The sequence below is a fragment of the Loxodonta africana genome, chromosome 12, assembly GCF_030014295.1.
Source record: "Loxodonta africana isolate mLoxAfr1 chromosome 12, mLoxAfr1.hap2, whole genome shotgun sequence".
NCBI lineage: Eukaryota > Metazoa > Chordata > Mammalia > Proboscidea > Elephantidae > Loxodonta > Loxodonta africana.
The window spans coordinates 12,698,196-12,717,778 of NC_087353.1; the positions used below are offsets into that span (position 1 = coordinate 12,698,196).

Genomic DNA, 19,583 nt, shown 5'->3' on the forward strand with positions numbered 1-19,583 from the left:
ACTCCCCACAAAGTGTTCCCCCTCCTTTGAGTGTGTTTTATATTTTCCTATCATCCATTCATCTATTGAACACTGAGCTGGATCCATCAGCTGAATCCAGTTCAGGCCATCGGTTGGTTAAGTATCTTCCTCCCCTGCCAAAAAGGTTAAGGTTTAGGACGAACATCAGGCTGCCCACAGTCACCAAGAGATCAGCGCCCATTTAGCACTAATGAATACCACCAATGAGGGACTCTCTTGCTGGAGAATCACATGGTAGAAGCACTTCCAAATTACATAGCAATTATCAGGAAAAAAGAATTGGAAACGGGGTGCTGCATTTACATTGTCGGTAGGCATAGAAAGTACAGGCGGCTGCTGAGAGCTCTGCGATGTGGTTGAAAGAGAATGCACTTGGTTTAGAATTGGGTTGAAAGTTCAGCTCTTCCACCAGTCAGCTGTGGGACATTACGTAAAAACCATCTCTCTGAACATTGGTTTCTTTAGCAGTAGAATGAGAATAACAGTACTTACTTCACATGGTTATCGTGAGAGTTACATGAAGAAACCATGTTTGTGAAAATGGTTCTTAACTGTCAAAAAGTTTCAATAGTTTTTTCCTCCTATTATATAAAAACTTTAGGGTAGAAAACCAAAACTCATTGCTGTCAAGTTGATTCTAATTCATAGGTACCCCATAGGACAGAGTAGAACTGCCTCATAGTGTTTCCAAGGAGCACCTGGTGGATTTGAACTGCCAACCTTTTGGTTAAAAACCAAGCTATTAACCACTGCACCACCAGGGCTAAGCAAAACCAAACCCATTGCTGTTGAGTCGATTCCGACTCATAGTGACCCTATATGACAAAGTAGAACTGCCCCATAGGGTTCCCAAGGAGCAGTTGGTGGATTTGAACTGCTGACCTTTTGGTTAGCAGCCAAATTCTTAACCACCGAGCCGCCAGGGCTAGGAACCTGTAAATATGGCACCTTTGGGTAGGGCTGACATCCTAATAAATGGGAAGCTGTCTGATTTTCAAAGATCTCAAGAAAGGAAATTGAACAGACTTCCTAAGGGATCGTGTCTAGTACTGAGGCTGGGAAATATGGATGTAAGCCTCGCCCTCTGAGGACAGACAGTAAGCTTACTTCCTCTTGGTCGATGCCTTTTCTGAAAAGCAAATGATGTGGAATAGAATTTTATAAGGATATGATTTATCTGAGCTTTTAAAATTTTAATCTATCTTTTGTCTTTCAGAAAGTATGCAGACACCGAAAAACACCCACGAAGGAAGAGGAAAGTAAGTAATTTTTTTTAAGAAAGAGCACTACAACTGTTGGTATTGCTTTTGGATGTCTTTTGGCAGTAACAGAGACACCATGATATGCTGAGGGATCCAAAGCTGTAGAACAGAGCTTCTTGGACGCAGTGTTAGGTGTGAGGTTTATATAAATGAGTAAAATCCAGTCCTGTGAATGAGATGAGCTTGTATTTGGAGGTCAGGCTCTAGAAGTGAGAGGCACACTGAGGTTTTTGTAATACAATACATTAAGTGCAATGACAATAAGGAGAAAAACTGAAAGAAGGCTGGCAAGGGTGGGAGTGAACTGCTGAGAGGAGTTGGAAGGAGGGCATTTTAGGCAGATATGACACCTTGAGTAAGACAGGTGAGAAACAGTTCGGTATGTGTGCAGTTTGATATTGCAACATACAGCTTGAGAAAGAATGCCAAGGAAGTGGCAAGATACAAGACTAAAAAGGCAGGAAGAAGCCAGACCTTACCAGTTCTTTAACATGCTTCTGTCCCAGGTCAGGAGCCCTGGTGGCGCAGGAACCCTTGGCTGCTAACCAAAAGGTTGGCAGTTTGAATCCATCAGCTGCACCTTGAAAACCTTATGGGGCAGTTCTAGTCTGTCCTAAGGGGTTGCTGTGTCTAAATCAACTCAACGACAACGGGTTTTATCCCAAGTCATGTCATAAAACTGTATTTTAGTGATTTATTTTTTAAAAAATCTTATTTTGTTGGCCAGAATCTCTAGTAAAAAAACAAATCAGTGGTCATAGTGGGCATCATTGTTTGTTTCGAACATGCATCGGGGTGCCTCTGTTTTACTCATAATCATGAGGATTTCTTGTGTGCATATTTGGAATGTTTGGTACATATTTGGTACATTTTTGGGTGCACTTCATTCCATTCTTCAGGTCAAGGAAGTTGTCCTCTATAATTTGCTAAGATTTTTATTAACAATGAAGGGAATTATATTTTTCTGATTTAGTGGGATGGTGAAGATCAAACATTTCATTCCCCCCACCCCCATTTTAGTCTGTCAATGTGGTGGTGAGTTACATTGAATTTCTAATATTTACTTATCCTTGAGTTCAAGGAATAAACCTCAATCAACTGTGACAGAGTTTAACATAAACTTTGGATTAAGTTTGCCAAATTTTATGCAGGATTTTTGCTTCTATGTTTTAAAGTGAGATTGGCTTGTAATTTTCCTTTTTTTTTTTATATTGTTCTTGTATCGGTTTGCAGTCAACCTTATTTTAGGCCAATAAATAAATTTTGGAGTGAAACTTTTCTCTTTTTCTACTCTATGGAAGCAGTTATGTATCACAGGTATTATCTACTTCATAATTTTCTAGTTAAACTCATCTGTAAAACTTCTCGGCTTGGTTTTTTTGGGGGCCGGGTGGAAGGATGAGATACAGAGTATATTTTAACACACTTGGCTATTATTTTTATTTACTTTATTGTAATTTTTTTAAATCGGCACATATTTTTGTAGCTGAATGATCAGCTTATTTATTTTCAATATTTTCTAAGAAATGCATTTTAGTGTTATTTATGAATGAAGAATGACAATCGCTGGGAATTAAAAAATGATAGACATGATAGCTACCTTAAGGTATGCTCAGTGTAGTTGGGGGAGACAAACATGTAAGCTCATTTCATGGTAAGAAGTTATGAATGAGTCAAGGCTATCGAATGGTGCTGTACAAGGAGGTGGAGTAATTGACTGTAGAGACTGGCAAACAAAGCTTTTCGCAGGATGAGATTCTCTAGTCGTAAAATGTGAGTACACAGTCTGGGTGACTCAGGGAGGGGACAGGCATTTCAACGGGAGGAAACAGCCTGTGCAAATGCACAAACGTTTGAGGTAGCTTTTCTTCCGTAACTCTAGTCTCACAGTGTTTTGCCTCTGCTGTCTCCACAATGTTTTCCCCTTACGGTGTGGTTTGCGTTATACCGGACGTGGAATTTTGAATGATAACTGCTATTCAGGATGAATGGTAAAAAAAAAAAGAATGGTACAACCTTGAAATTCCTACACATTAGTCATTTTGGAAGTTTTTGAGCACAGAGATAATGGGCTAGGTTTACTGAGCCGTAGTTTGGTTTTACCTTTACCTTCTTTTGCTCGGTCCTCATTCCATTATGTTGGTATTTTGAGTTTGGTGCCTTATAGGTAGAAATATAATTTTCATTTTGTTTTTGTTAAATGCTCCTTCTACTTGGTCTAAAATTTGAGGCACGTTTTTTCTGATATTGTCTATGCTTCTTTTTCTATTCTCTTCTGAAACCTATCATTGAAAAGTTAATGGGTTTTGGTAATTGTAGCTAACACTTGGGAAATAAGCAGAATGATCACAAAGCATGGAATGCAACAAAATGTGTTATGTAACAAATATTAAATATATCATTGAAAATTATCCATAAAGTAGATAAGAGCGTATAACTCAGGAGCACATAGCAGCATAGCACATCACATTTTGTCCAGGAAAATGGAAAGTCTTGGAAGAAAACAAAAGACAGTGGTTTTAACAAAGTTTGGTATAAAATCTCTGCGTTAGTTGTAAAATGTCTGTTAAAGGTGTTTTACATTATTTGTTCTCCCTTGTGTGAAGGTCTATATAGTTTATTTTTGATCTAATACTTTGGACCCCTGGTGGCACAGTGGTTAAGAGCTTGGCTGCTAACCAAAACGTCAGCAGTATGAGTCCCCCAGCCACTCCTTGCAAACCCTATGGGGCAGTTATACTCTGTCCTACAGGATCGCTATGAGTCAGAATCTACAACGGGTAACACTAAACAACCCTTGTTTTTTTGGAGGAATGGTATGTTTCTGAGCATGACAACTATTTATTCTTTACTTGCTGGAAGATGGATGTTATGTTTAATCACAGTCCCTGCAACTGTATTGTGGTTATAATTCTTTATTTTCTTGTTCCAGATTTTTCATTTATAACATATTAAAATTGTTTTCTTTTCTATATGAATCACCTTAAAGTCTTGGAAAAGGGGGAGAGAGTTAAAAAAATGAACACTGCAAAGTCAGGAATGTCCTTTAATGGGATAAAGCACCATGGAACATGAGAGGCTGTTGAGGACTCTTGGTGGTCTGAGCATTCTAAGGATGTGACAGGCAGTCGAAGTGCCAATTCTCCATAAGATTGGGTACTGAATTTTGTTTGAAATTTGTAAGTTGTTTTTTAGGTACCAGGAGCCCTAGTGGTGCAGTGGTTAAGTACTCAGCTGCTAACCGGAAGGTTGGCAGTATGAACCCATCAGCTGTTCTTGGGGGGAAAGATGTGGCAGTCTGCTTCTGTAAAGATTCTATGAGTCGAAATCTACTCAACGGCAAAGCAGGGAATCATTTTCAGTCTTTCCAGGGACATGTCACAAAAACAGCACAGAGCTTTTGACCCATAGAATATCATACTTCAGTGGTGGCATTCACTGATTCATCCAGTGAACCAATACACCTTTATGAGATATTTGCAGTGTGCTGAGCCCTGAGGGATCCGTCCCTGGAAAAGGACATCATGCTTAGTAAAGTAGAGGGTCGGTGAAAAAGAGGAAGAGCCTTGACACAGCGGCTGCAGCAGTGGACTCAAGCATAACAACAGTCACGAGGATGGCACAGGACTGGGCATTGTTTCTTCTGTTGTACATAGGGTTGCTATGAGTCGGAATGGACTTGATGGCACCTAACAACAACTTTTTTTTTTTAACAACAACCACCGCCTCAAAGTGATGCAAACAGTTAACATGCTCAGCTGCTGACAGAAACATTGGAGGTTCAAGTCTGTTCAGAGGTGCCTTGGAAGAAAGCCTTTCAATTTACTTCTGAAAAATCAGCCATTGAAAACCCAATGGAGCTCAGTTCTACTTCAACACACATGAGATTGCCATGAGTTGGAATCAGCTTGATGACAAATGTTTATTTAGCACCGTGCTAGTGCTGGGTATGCAAAGATGAGTTGAATGCTTCTGCTAGTCTATCAGGGAAGGCAGGCATGGCAGAGTGATAACAGCCCTCACTCAGCCTTTCTCGCTCAGTAATTTAAACCCTATTCACTGTTTAAGCCTAAGCCTAGACGATCTCCTTGATTCCACCAGCAATCAATCCCTCCCCACCCCTTCAATTTCAATAGATCAGAAATACCCATTCTATTCAACTGTTTAGCTTTCAAATCCGTTTATGTATCTCCACCAATATGCCTAATACAGTCAGGAAAAAACACGTAACTGTGTCTGGACAGCAAGGTATTGGTGGGCAAGTTGTGAGAGAGGGGGCTGGAAAGGCAGGCAGCAGTCAGATGACGTGGGCTAGGTATTTCAGTTAAAACCTGTTGAGACCTGTTACCGTTGAGTTGATTCTGACTCATAGTGACCCTACAGGACAGAGCTGAACTGCCCCACTGGATTTCCAAGGAGTGCCTGGTGGATTTGAACTGCCAATCTTTTGGTTAGCAGCCACAGCACTTAACCATTACACCACCAGGGTTTCCAATATTTTAGTTAGGAAGTTTATGTTTGTGATTCAAATTTAAGCGAGGGAGTAAAATGAACACATTTTCACTTGAGAATTGTCACAAGGGATAGAATAATATGGAGACTGAAAAAGGAGCAAGAATAAAGGAAGAGAGTCCAGCTCTGAGGCAACTGTAACATTCTTAGCAAGGTGACGGGGATCCAGCAGAGAAGCTGGGTCTGAGGGAAGCTGTACATCACTAGCTCTAGGATGAGCATTTCCCCCCACATTTTAAAATCTCTGAAATAGGATATATCTTAAAATCGATGGCCTCTTAAACAACTCTTGTTGGGAGTCGTGTTGTAGTTGTTGTGGGCAAGTCTGGTTACAGTTGTTCATATTACTGACCCTTCAGTTGAGACATATGCATTGTTGGCACCAAACATGTTGAGTTTGTTTTCTAGAATGTCCTCAAAAAGATTTTGCTAAGATTCAGTGTTGGAATATCATTATATACCCAGAAAGGCAGAAAAATAGGACAGCGAGAAGTGAATTTGATATTAGTGAAGCATGGCACTGGTTTTTTTTTTTTTTTTTTTATGCTTCGATTCTTCTTCAATTCCATACATTCTTGCAAAGCAACCATCAACTGCTTTGTGAGGCCTAAGAAAGGAGATACACGTAGTGGAAGCTGTTTGCTTCAGTCATCTATCGTTGTCTAACAAGCCATCCCCAAACTTAGTGGCTTAAAACAGCAATGACATTATTTTTCAAAAATTTTATGTGTTGTCTGGGTGAGTCTTGGGCTAGTTTTGCCTAGATTATTTATGAGGCTGCATTTAGCTGAAGGGTTAGCTGGCCTGGTAGGTCCAAACTGGATTCACCAAGACATTGGTGCTGGCTGCCAGCTGGGGAGCTTCTGTTCTTCCCCTTGTGGCCTCTCCCCTTCCAGGAGCATGTCATAAGACCAGTCCAGATTCAAGGATGCAGAGAAACACTACCTCGATGGAGGATCACAACAAAGTTATATTTAAAAAGTGTGTGCATCCTGGGATAAAAGGAATTTGTGCTTATTAAGCAATCTAGCACACACTGCATTTTGTTCCTGAGACATGTGCAAAGGAATTGCCTCCCACCCTCCAGGCTTCAGCATCAAAATTTGCAGATTGGCTAGCAACAGCTTGGAAGAAAATTCCAGAGAAAATATTGGAACACTCCTTCCATATTGCACAGAAAAGTACCAACATCACTGACCAGACATCACTGAGTCAAAACAACAACAACAACAAAATGGTTCAGAAGAGTCAGACTCTGGATGAGAAAATCTTGGGACAATTTAAGCAATTTATTCCAATTCTATAGTCCTTTTCCTTTATGTCCAAATATGATATATGATAAAACTCTATGTCTAAATAGTTCAAAAAGGGCTTTTTCAGTAAGTAAAACCCACCCACTGCCGTCGAGTCGATTCCGACTCATAGCAGCCCTATAGGTCAGTGAGTAGAAAAATGAAATTCTGGATAATAAAAAAGGACCATGTCATGGGTTAAAAAGAACCATGTCATGGCAGCTTGATTTCCCTCTTAAACCCAGTGCCATCGAGTTGATTCCGACTTAGTGTTACATAAGATAACCATGTGCATGAAAGTGTTTTTGATGTCAGACAGAATTCCTTACGTAGCAGAAGACAAACCTACTCCCATATTTACCTGGGATTATTTTTTTATTGTGTGGATTCTTTAATGAATAAAATGATAACTGCCTCTGGATCTAATAGGATGCCTATGTTATGATAATGTGTGTGTATATATATGTATATATATATATATATATATATATTTTACTTAGTAAACGGATTACTGCCATCAGGGGAAAGTGGTTTTGGAGGCTTCTGGAGTCAGATTCTTCAGCTGGAATCCTGGCTTTATTTAGTGGCTTTGTGACTTGAACGTATTATTCAATCTTTCTGTGTCTCAGTGAATGAAAAGTGGTTTTGTTATCCCTCTTCCCTCCTATTTTTCTTTCCCTGGATCTCTGCCATGAGACTTATTTTCAAGAGTGTGAAGTTTTAATTTAAGCTATTATAGGTACTTTTTTGGGTGTCCAGGGTGTTTAAAAATTTTAAAACAACATATGTTTCCATTTTGAAGAGAATGAGAGATTTTACCTTGATTTAACAGAAAAATTTCCACCTGCACTGTTAAAAATGTCCATTTTCCCAGAAAATGGCAAAAAAAATCCTATCGGTGCATGTTTACTGATTAGCACATTAGAAATATACTTTGAAGACAGCCAGAATGATTTGTTTGATTGGTTTAGTTCACTTATTGTTTCAAATATTTGAATGTTGGAAAATATGTCATTATGAGTCTGTAAATGTTCTATAGGACACAATTGACTTGAGCTATGGCTTTTTTAGTCCAATAAAAGCAATTGCATGAACCTCTTCTTTTTTTTTTTTTTAAATGACTTGGCAACCTTTTTTTTTTTCCTAAATTGTATTTAATTTGTTGTTGAGAATATACACAGCAAGTATTGTTTAGTGACATTGATTACATTTCTGAGTTATTCCTCTCTCGTTAACATGCGCTCACTGCCCCTGAAGGTTCCCGTCTGAGTTTTCAAGTTGCTGTTGCCACTTTGATCCCATATAGATATTTCTTAAAGGAGCATAATGCTCATGGCAGATCTTTTTTTTTACTAGTTAAGCTAAATTATTTTTTGGTTTTAAAATAACTTGAAGGAATATTTTTGTTCAAGACTTAAAGATTATCTCAGGGCAATAATTTCAGGGGTTCATCCATCCTCCATGGCTCCAGAAAGTTTAGTTGTTGTTAGGTGCTGTCGAGTTGGTTCTGACTCATAGTGACCCTATGTACAAGAGAACAAAACACTGCTTGGTCCTGCGCCATCCTCCCAATCATTGCTATGTTTGAGCCCATTGTTGAAGCCACTGTGTCAGTCCATCTCATTGAGGACCTTCCTCTTTGTCACTGACCCTCTATTCTACCAAGCATGAGGTCCTTCTCCAGGGACTTGTCCCTCCTGATAACATGTCCAAAGTACGTGAGATGAAGTCTCACCATCTTTGTTTTTAAAGGGCATTCTGACTGTACTTCTTCCAAGACAGATTTGTTTGTTCTTCCTGCAGTCCATGGCATATTCAAGATTCTTCACCAGCACTGTAATTAAAAGGCATCAATTCTTATTTGGTTTTCTTTAATCATTATCCAGCTTTTGCATGCATATGAGATAATTGAAAATACCGTGGCTTGGGTCAGGCACACCTTCAAGCCAAAAAACCAAACCCACTGCCATTGAGCCAATTCTGACTCATAGCGACCCTGTAGGACGGAGCAGAACTGCCCCACAGAGTTTCTAAGGACCGCCTGGTGGATTCGAACTGCCGACCTTTTGGTTAGCAGCTGTAGCACTTAACCACTATGCCACCAGGGTTTCCTAGGTGCACCTTAGTCCATGAGAATTTGAAATTCTGTTCAGCATTTTACTCCTTTTGATTGGGATTATTCTATAGATTCTTTGACCGAAATGTTTAGTAAAGGTATCTGGGCGCCATCCAGTTCTTTGGTTCTCATGGCAAAGGAGGCAATTGTTCATGGAGGCACTGAGCCACGCTGAAAGAAGCTACTGTTACTGTGTTATATAAATTTCAGTTTTACAGCATGGTTATGTGATTTTAATATCACCTTCCAAAGAAATAAGGCTAATTTAATGTTTAAAATTATATTCACTTATTAAAATGAGTCTTTCTACTGCAAGCTTTTGTGAGATTACTAAATAGTTAATAAGCATTGTATTTACTTTATATCACGTCTGCAACAAGAGCTTCAATATTACATACTTTTCTCCTTTTTTGAGTAGAAAGCATCAATATTGGTAGTGACAAATAATGAAAAGAAGATAAAGCATCGATAAGTGTGTGTGTGTATGAAAACACTCATAGCAACTCATGCAATGTGAGCCTGAGATCCACACTTTAATAACCTAGCCTGAGCCGTAAAGTTCTGCATGAAATAAGCGCTTTGAAATTGACATTTGCAGGCTCATAGTGTCAAGGCCATAGAAATATCTCGCAACAATCAAGGCAACATTCTTGTCATCTTTTAGCAGCCTGAAGATGCAACAGCTAGGTTCAGATGTTAGCAATTCTTCGACTTTAATAAATGCTCAAAGCAGGAACTGGCTCATTAATGGAAGACCTTGACCTACTTTGGAACCAGGAGAGTCACCTGGGAAACCGGTGAAATGCCTTCTGCTGGCAGCATTAGTTATTTTCTACCTGAGAATGAATTGACTCTGAAATAGGTTGTTACTGTTCTTCAATTAGACAAACTGTCTAATTCATCCCAAATTACCTTGGGAGGCTGGCTTTCATGTGGTTGAGCTAGAGAATCTGTTACGATAGCACTGAAATAGAGCTAGATGGACTGAAATAGGCTCTGGAGAAAAATAATAGTCCTTAAAACACTACAGAGAAATAAACCCAACGTTCCTCAGGTTTATTTCCTGAAAATGTTTTTAACAGAAAGAAAGATTAATGAAATTGAAAAGAAGAACCTGTCTCCTTTGTAAATAGAGCTTGAATTGATTCAGAGGGACTTGAGTCTCATCGAGAAAGAAAAATGAGGGTCGAAGGTGTGATGCTCATAAAAGTTTCCTTGTGAAAGCAATGGATTCTCTGTTTTCCTGCTTAATCTGTTGTTTACTGGGAACTGCCGTACAGTACAGTAGTCCCCCTTTATTTGTGGGGGATACATTCCAAGACCCCCGTGGATGCCTGAAACCACAGATAGTACCAAAACCTACATATACTCTGTTTTGTCCTATACATACATACCTATGATAAAGTTTGATTTATAAATTAGGCACAGTAAGAGTTTAACAATAATAATTAATAATAAAATAGAATAATTATAACCATATACTGTAATAACAGTTATGTGAATGTGGTCTCCAGGTGGGATGGAGCAGGACGTCTCCAGATTTCATAATGCTACTCATTTAACATTTTTGGACCGTGGTTGACCACGGGTAACTAAAAGTGAGGAAAGCGAAACCATGGATTTTTTTTTTTTTTTTTTACTGTAAATCCATGTTGTTCTAATAACAATTAAATGCCAAGCAATGTGTCAGGCACTGGGCATATGAAGATGAGGAAGGCTGTGCCTCTGTCCTAAAGAGCTTATTGGTTCAGAGGGAGATATAGATACATAAGTAGAACACTCAAGGCATTGCGATAGTATGGTCATACCACTTTATAAATATGACATCATTGGGACAACTGACAAAATTGGAATATAGATGGTAGATTAGATAAAAATATTGTAGCAAGGTTTATTTCCTGAATTTGATAACTGTCTTGTGATTACGTAAGAGATTATCTCTATCAGGAGACATACGGTAAAGTATTAAATAGATTACATGCTTTTAATATTAAGTAATGGTGATGTAGGAACCCTTGCGGCACAGTGGTTGAGAGCTCGGCTGCTAACCAAAAGGTTGGCAGTTCAAATCCACCAGCCTTTCCTTGGAAGCCCTATAGGGCAGTTCTACTCTGTCCTATAGGCTTGCTATGATTTGGAATTGACTCCATGGCAACGGGTTTGGATTTTAGATTGGTGGCTAGTTTGGGCCCCAAACAGGAAAACACTTGGGCCAGAACATCAGCCTCCCTGTGCAGGGCTTGGAGGAACCGTGCTGATATTTTCTTCTGTGCTTCTGTCATGCTCTTAATGACTTGTCGCCTTCTGAGTGAGGTTATCTTTGCATTAGTTATCACGGTAAATCCTGTTACAGGCCTGGCCTTTTTCTGCTCCCTTGGATGTTCTTTCTGGTTCAGGTGACTTTTCAGATAAGGGTGGGGGCACCTTATTTTCATTTTGTTGCACGGCCTCATGTAGTGGGGAGCTGGGGTTCAGACTCTGGACTGGTTCTTTTTCAAATCCTGGGCTCTTCGCTCTGTATCATAGCTGCTTTTTGTACCCTCAGATGAGGGTAGGCAATATTTCTTTTTCTCTGTCTATCATTTCAGATGTAATAAGATAAATATGTGGTAGCTTTGTCTTGGAGACTAAAGACATGGAAAATGTACTGTGAAAAGTAGATTTTGGTAATTCTGAGAAGGATCACCTAGATTTTCAAAATCCTGCCCTCCTCCCTTCCCACTCTCTCCAAATACAGGCACTAATGTACCACTTAATGTTTCTAAAACCAACGTTGCCAGATCTGGTTTCCTATACTTGCTGGAAATGATTTACATGTTGCAGGAAACCCCCCTAACATAGATAGAAAGATTCTGCTTGGTCTCTTTTATGAGGTTGAAGGACTATTTTCACATTTTAATTTCCTCAAGGGAAAAAAATCAGCGTTTTCATCATATATACTATATTAATGGTACAAGGTAGCTGTTTTTAGTCTGACATTTTCTGAAGTGACAGAGAGCTGGAGAGAAATATCTATTTATGTACTTTTGCCTGTATTCTTTTGCTAATACTTCTATAAAGGGTGAAAAATGAAAAAAAAACAAAAAACTGAAAAAGACAGTGTATATTAGTTTATGGAATAGCTTTGAGATGGTGATAAGAATTATTTCGTCTTTACACTGTGATCAAATTATGCTCTATTATTACTGTTCATAGACTAAAAAAAAAACAAAACTGAGTTCCCCTTTATTATAACCCCAAACAAACCTGCCACACCTTTAATTTTTCTCAGAGATGCTCATCCTATTCCTAGGTTCCAGTAGAAGTAGTTTGGTAATTGTTGTTGAAGCAATGGTTTTTATTAGGCTTTAAAGTGTGTCTCCAAAGAACCAGACAAACTTATTTTAGCTAGCTTATTCCCCTAACGCAAGCCTGTTATTTTATCTGGTAATGGATGTTCACCTAAATTAGGAAGTGTATGGACCTTCTCTCCTCTGATGGAGTCCCTGGGTGGTACAAATGGTTAAAATGCTTGACTGCTAACTGAAAGGTTGGGGGTTCAAGTCAACCCAGAGGCACCTTGGAAGAAAGGCCTGGCAATCTACTTATGAAAAATTGGCTGTTGAAACCCTACAGGGCACAGTTCTACTCTGAAACATGTTGGGTTGCCACGAGTTTGAATCCATTCAATGGTAACTGGCTTCCTCTGGTGACATGCTACTTCTGTAATGTCCCTGGGAAGGAGTGAGAGAATTATTACTGTCACTATACAGAAGGGAAATGTAAGGAACTGAGTAGTCCCCGCTGTGCTATAGGTGAGGCTTCTTCTGAGGTATCTGAATCCCATTCCATTGTTTAGCCTAAGGAGCCTTATGTTTCCCTTGACAATACCCAGATAACGGATAAGGCTTATTGTATGCCACTATTCCTGATCTACTTTTTATTCTTAATTTGTTTCTTAGGAAGATTCCAAAGGAAAAGAGCCTCATAAACCTGAAGACATACCAACTAACACACAAGACTCTGTTTATTACGCCAAAGAAAGAAAGAAAAAAACTTTGGTACAACCTTTAATCAGGAGCGGTGCAGGTAATGTGAAATTTCGTTTTACTGTAGGCAATAAAAAATGCTACCGTATTAAGAATGCACTTTTTTTTCAGATGAATTTTCTACCGCAAAAATATTTCCTGATTTGTAACTCTCTGATTTGTTAACAAAATGCTCAGCTCTTAGGGCAGCAGCAGGGACAGCAGAAAAACAAAATTCCAATGCTGCAGGTGATGGGGTTCTCTAACTAGGAAGCCTTCCAAGATAAATGTATTTAAAATTAATTCTGTAGTCTATGTGTACATTGCCCAAGCCCATTTTCATCGAGTTGATTCCAACCCATAGCGACCCTATAGGACAGAGTTGAACTGCCCCACACAGTTTCAAGGAGCCTCTGGTGGATTCCAACTGCCAACCTTTTCGTTAGCAGCTGTAGCTCTTAACCAGTATGCCACCAGGGTTTCCATGTGTACATTAGGGCTGGACATATTTTTCTCTTAAGCACCAATGACACAGAAAACAACAAACAAATCAATCTCTTAAGGAAAACATGAAAATAAAAACCATCTGGTTTGTTTAGATTTACTTTTTGAGGATGAGAGACAATTAAAAGATTAAGCCTCAGAATGCGATTAATTTTAAATATACTGCCGCCGCGGCTACTACTACTATTAGCATTCATTGAACTCTTACTAGGTGCCAGGCTCTGCGTTAGGTTTTGTTCACGTCTTATCTCATTAATATGTATGATAGATACTTAATAAGACACTTAAGTGCTGTGGCTGGTTCTGGAGAAGAAAGGAAGATGGTGAGAAGGAGAGGCTCTTCTTTACTTCTCTGCAGCATTTTAAAACATTTGGAAGTCATTTTTCTTCAAACTTTCTTCTCCCTTGGTTTCCACTACCATGTACTACAATTCGTGTTTTCTCTTCATTGTTCTTGATTATTTCTTAGCTTCCTCCATTGCTCTTCTTTTTGTTTCCAGGCTACAAATTTAGACATTTCCCTAAAACTTTGTTCTTGGTCCTTTTTCCCTCCTGCCCAGCCCCATTCCATAAATTGTCCTACTGTGTACTAGGCACTGGTTTAGACACTGAAAATGAGGAAGACATAATCCATTCTTCCACAGAGCTCATCATCTAGTAGGTGAGGCAGATTTATACCCAAATGTATGACACTGATATAATAAACCACCCAATAGTGGTCAGGTTGAGTCTCAAAGCAGAGCCTGTTTAACCTATATGTCCCTAAAGTATTATGGTATATCAATAGTAATAAAAAATTAATCACTGTGTGTAAAGTCTTTTCCTTGATAATATAGTCTTCAGAAATAGCTTGGGCTGCCCAGCATGGAGTGGTAGGAACATGAGCTTTGGAGTTCAGATTCTGGCCACGGCCCTCACATTAAATAAAACAGAACAAAAACCCACTGCTGTTGAGCTGATTTGGATTCAGTGACCGTGTAGGGTTTCCAAAGCTGTAAATCTCTACAGAAGCAGGCTGCCTCATCTTTCTTCCATTGACCTGCTAGTGGTTTAGAACAGCCAACCTTTCGGTTAGTAGTCAAGCCGTTTAATCTCTGCATTATCAGGGCTCCTTTTACCCTCACGTAACTATGGGCAAATTTCTTACCCATAAAACAGGAATACAGATTTTGTTAGAGGATTACCATGAGTATTAAATATCAAATATATAGAATAGTACTTGGTACCTAGTGGATTCTTGAATAGTAGTTAAATTTCCTTTTCTCTCACCCTCTATCTCTTCACCCATGAGAGTAGAAATTCATCAAGCCCAAGACTCTGGTGATGGTTCTTCTGGACTGAGGGTTGGGAAGGGAGATGAAGGATAAAAATGGAATAGGTGAGGGGTGAGGTTTGGAGTCCCTGGATGGTATAAATGGTTAAAGCAGTGGGCTGCTAACTGAAAGGCTGGAGGTTTGAGTCCACTCAGAGGTGCCTTGGAAGAGAGGCCTGGTGATCTACTTCTGAAAGATTAGCCACTGAAAATGCTGTGGAGCACAGTTCTACTCTGATACATACGGGGCTGCCGTAAGTTGGAATCGACTCGATGACAACTGGTTGGGTGTTGAGATAGGTCCAGGACCCTTGAATGAGAAATAGGATGGGCATGCTAGTGGAGTTTCCCATTGTGGGTGGGCTTTCTGTCTTTGTTACTCCCCGCAGTGGTTGCCTCTCAATTCTGATGGAGCTCAAAGATTTTTATTTATATGCTTTTGGAGGCTTGGGGAGCTGGCTTGCCTACTTCTTTTTCTTTTGCTGTCACCTATTGCTTTTGATCAGGGTGCAGATAAACTTTTCAAGAACCTTGGAATTTTATAAGCATAATACATCCAATTGTAATACGAATTATCCCCAAACTAAACCAAACCCATTGCTTTGGAGTCAATTCTGACTCACAGTGACCCTATAGGACAGAGTAGAACTGCCCCATAGGGTTTCCAAGGAGCCACTGGTGGATTCAAACTGCCCACCTTTTGGTTAGCAGCCATAGCTCACTGTAGCTCTTAACCCCTGTGTCACCAGGGCTCCAAATTCTAATTAAAACTATTTTTATTTATTGATTAAGGTGAATACCTCACAACGCACAACTTTAACACCTAGCTTGTGAAAACCTAGTTTGTTCAAATCTAGTTCTTAAATATATTTTGAAGTAATAAAGCTACATTTCCTTAGATATATTCTTTGGTTTAGATGTCTGACCATTTGGTGGGGTTGCCTCTTATTCATTTCTAAATTGAATTAATAGAATTCACATTTTTTGAACATTTACTGTATTTCAGTTCTTGAGCTGAATACTGTAGTGGGCCGGGCACAGAGATAACCAGGACACACAGATAATGCTGAAATCAAGGCCCAGTGCCCAATGAGCTGAGTACCTGTGTTGTTGTTGTTAGGGGCTGTCAAGTCAGTTTCGACTCATAGAGATTCCATGTGACAGAGTAGAACTGACCTATAATGGGAGAAGATTGCCAGGTCCTTCTCCCATAGAGCTGTTGGGTAGGTGTGAACCATTGCACCACTAGAGTTCCTTTTGAATATCTCTATGGGAGCAAAAACCAAGGTCAATAGGAAAACAAAGGAGAATGATACTCCATGGTGGCAGGAGGTGGGGGTGGTGGGTGATTACTGACCAGATTGCCCGCTTGATGACACAAGAAGCTAAAAGGTTATTGGATCTTTGACATAGGTCAGAAAATGCACAATCTAGTTTCTCAGCTGGTTTTAAAAATGTGTGTTTTATTGCCCCTCAGAAGGTGATGTATATAAAGCTCGGACTCCTAATGTGGAGACCCAAGGAGCACCGGAAGTAAAAGAGGACCAAGATGTGAAAGAGGACGTGCCCGTGGATCAGGTACAGTTCATGCTTGGGTTGACGGGTGAATTGTGACTACCATTCTCCTCCACCTTCTCCTGGCTAACTCAGCAGCTCTGAATACCAAGCATTGATGACCCTTTCACTTGTAGGCCCTAGTTCTGCTCCATTGGCCCCTGTTTGCCTTTTCAGTCTCATCCTCAACCTGCCCCGCCCCCCCCCAAGTTATCCTTGGCCTCCTTCAGTATCTAGAACTAGCTATTACTCATCCACGTTTTCCTGCCTGCCCATTTCACCCCTCACAGGATCTCTTGTTAGGTGGACCCTTATCACAGTCTGTGACTGCATGCTTAGCTTTGTAATTATTTGACTAATATCTCTTTCCCCCACTAAACTGTAAGCTCCTGCTTTGCTGGCCTGCTTTGCTCACTATTATGCCCTGTACCTAGCAGAGTCCCTAGTATGTAAAAAATCGAGCGTGTTACCGTTGAGTTGATTCCAATGCATTTTATCCACCTTGCAGGTTTGTATGTGGACTTAGTGAAGTAGTTCAGGTGTAAGGATCTAGTACAGTGCCTGGCATGTAGTGGATACTCGGTCACAGCTTCCTTCCCTCTGGCTTCACAGAGGAGTGAGAAGTGGAGTCCTAAGAAGGGCCCAGAGGGAAAAGGTGGGAGAAAAAGGAGGTAGGAATGGGGACAGTGGCAGAGAGAAAGGGATGCTGAAATTAAGACTCTCTGAGCTGCATACCTCTGTTTAAGCAAAAACAAAGCCAAGAGGAGAACAAGAATGAGAATGTGCGCGTGGGAATAATGGTGCTGACAGGACCTTTTAGCATGATGAATGCCGACCGAGTCAGAAGAAGGAAGAAGCCTGGCAGAGTGGAACAAGTGTGGGGCTGAGAGTCAGAGGCCTGGATTCCGGCCCCCTCTCTGCCACCACTGTTGTGCCTGGGCAAGTCACCATATCACTCTGGCCTCAGTTCATTTATGCAAAGCAGAGATTTTTTCAGATGAGCACTAAAATTTGTATTTGTTCCAAAATCACATGGTTTTGTCTTCACTTGCTATCTGAAGGCACTAAAACCAAAACCAAAACCAAACCCATTCCCATCGTGTCAAATTCTGACTCACAGTGACCCTATAGGACAGAGCGGAACTGCTCCATAGGGTCTCCAAGGTGGTAAATTTTTACAGAAACAGACTGCCACATCTTTCTCCTGCAGAGTGGCTGGTGGGTTTGAACTGCCCACCTTTTGGTTAGCAGGCAAATGCTTAACCATTGCTCCACGAGGGCTCTAAAGGTGTATTTCAAATTATTAGGTTTGGAGAAAAGAATTCCTATCCTGTAAAACTGCAATATTAGCATTTGAGTCTCATTTTTATTTCTGTTTAATAGACTGGGTACCAACATCGTTCCTGTAATTATAAAGTATTGAATCCTGGTAACCAAAAGCTTTTTTATCCTTCCTCTTTCAGTCATCAATCACTCTTACTTTGTCACTTTATTTATTTCTTACTGTACTTTAGATGAAGGTTTACAGAAGAAACTAGCTTTTAGTTAAGCAATTAGTACATGTTTTGTGATTTTGGTTACCAACCCCACGACATGTCAGCACTCTCCCTTCTCATCCTTGAGTTCCCTGTTGCCAGCTTTCCTGTCCCCTCCTGCCTTCTAATCCTTGCCTCTGGGCTGGTGTGCCTCTTTAGTCTTGTTTTGTTTTATGGCCTGTCCAGTCATTGGCTGAAGGGTGAACCTCAGGAGTGACTTCATTACTGAGCTAAAAGGGTATCCAGGGGTCATACTCTCAGGGTTTCTTCACTCTTTATCAGGCCAGTAAGTCTGGTCTTTTTCTGTGAGTTAAAATGTTCTGTATTTTTCTCCAGCTCTGTCTGAGATCCTTTATTGTGATCCCTGTCAGAGCAGTCAGTGGTGGCAGCCAGGCGCCATCCAGCAGTGCCGGGCTCAGTCAGGTGGAGGCTGCTGTAGCTGAGGTCACCAGTCCCTTGAACAAATCCTTCCCCTGCCTCCTTGGTTTTCTTCATTCTTCCTTGCTCCAGAAGGGGTGAGGCGAGTGGAGTATCTTAGATGGCCACTTGCAAGCTTTTAAGACTCCAGATGCTACTCACCAAAGTAGAATGTAGAACATTTTGTTTATAAACTATGCTATGCCAATTGAGCTAGATGTTCCCTGAAGCCATTGTCCCCACAGCCGTCAGCCCAGCAGTTTGGTCGCTGAGGGAGTTTGGATGTGTCCATGGAACCTCCACGACCTTGCCTTGGGCAAGTTGTCCTGGCCTCCCCAGTATTGTGTACTGTCCCACCCTTCACCAAAACCACCACTTATCTATTGTCTATTTAGTGTTTTTCCACCCCCATCCCTCCCCTCCTTCATAACCATCAAAGATCATTTCTTTTTGTGTGTAAGCCTTTTCATGAGTTTTTATAGTAGTGGTCTCATATAATGTTTGTCCTTTTGTGATTGACTTATTTCACTCAGTATAATGCCCTTCAGATTCATGCATGTTGTGAGATACTTCCCAAATTCCTCATTGTTCTTTACCATTTCATAGTACTCCATTGCGTGTATGTACCATAGTTTGTTTATCCATTCATCTGTTGATGGGCAACTAGGTCATTTCCATCTTTTTGCTCTTGTGAACAATGCTGCAATGAACATGGCTGTGCATATGTCTATGCGTGTGATGGCTCTTATTTCTCTAGGATATATCCTAGGAGTGAGATTGCTGGATCCTATGGTGTTTCTATTTCTAGCTTTCTAAGGAAGCACCATATCATTTTCCAAAATGATTGTACCATTTCGCATTCCCACCAGCAGCGCGTAAGAGTTCCAATCTCTCCACACCTTCTCCAACATTTGTTATTTTTTATTTATTTATTTTTTAATATGCTCCAGTAGTGCTGGGGTAAGATGGTATCTCATTGTGGTTTTGATTTGGATTTCTCTAATGGCCAGTGATTGTGAGCATTTCCTCATGTGCCTATTAGCTGCTTGAA

At 40.3% G+C, this 19,583-nt stretch overlaps 1 protein-coding gene across 1 annotated transcript in view; it reads left to right on the plus strand.

Moving 5' to 3' along the window:
* The window catches only part of DCDC2C (doublecortin domain containing 2C), a 74,327-nt gene extending 57,523 nt beyond the window's left edge, over positions 1 to 16,804 (plus strand). The window contains exons 6-8 of the mRNA XM_023550405.2: positions 1,238 to 1,284; positions 13,149 to 13,271; positions 16,504 to 16,804. Coding sequence (XP_023406173.1) covers positions 1,238 to 1,284; positions 13,149 to 13,271; positions 16,504 to 16,640 — 307 coding nt within the window. The 3' untranslated portion in view covers positions 16,641 to 16,804. The remainder of the gene's footprint in view (positions 1 to 1,237; positions 1,285 to 13,148; positions 13,272 to 16,503) is intronic.
* Positions 16,805 to 19,583: the final 2,779 nt, after the last annotated feature.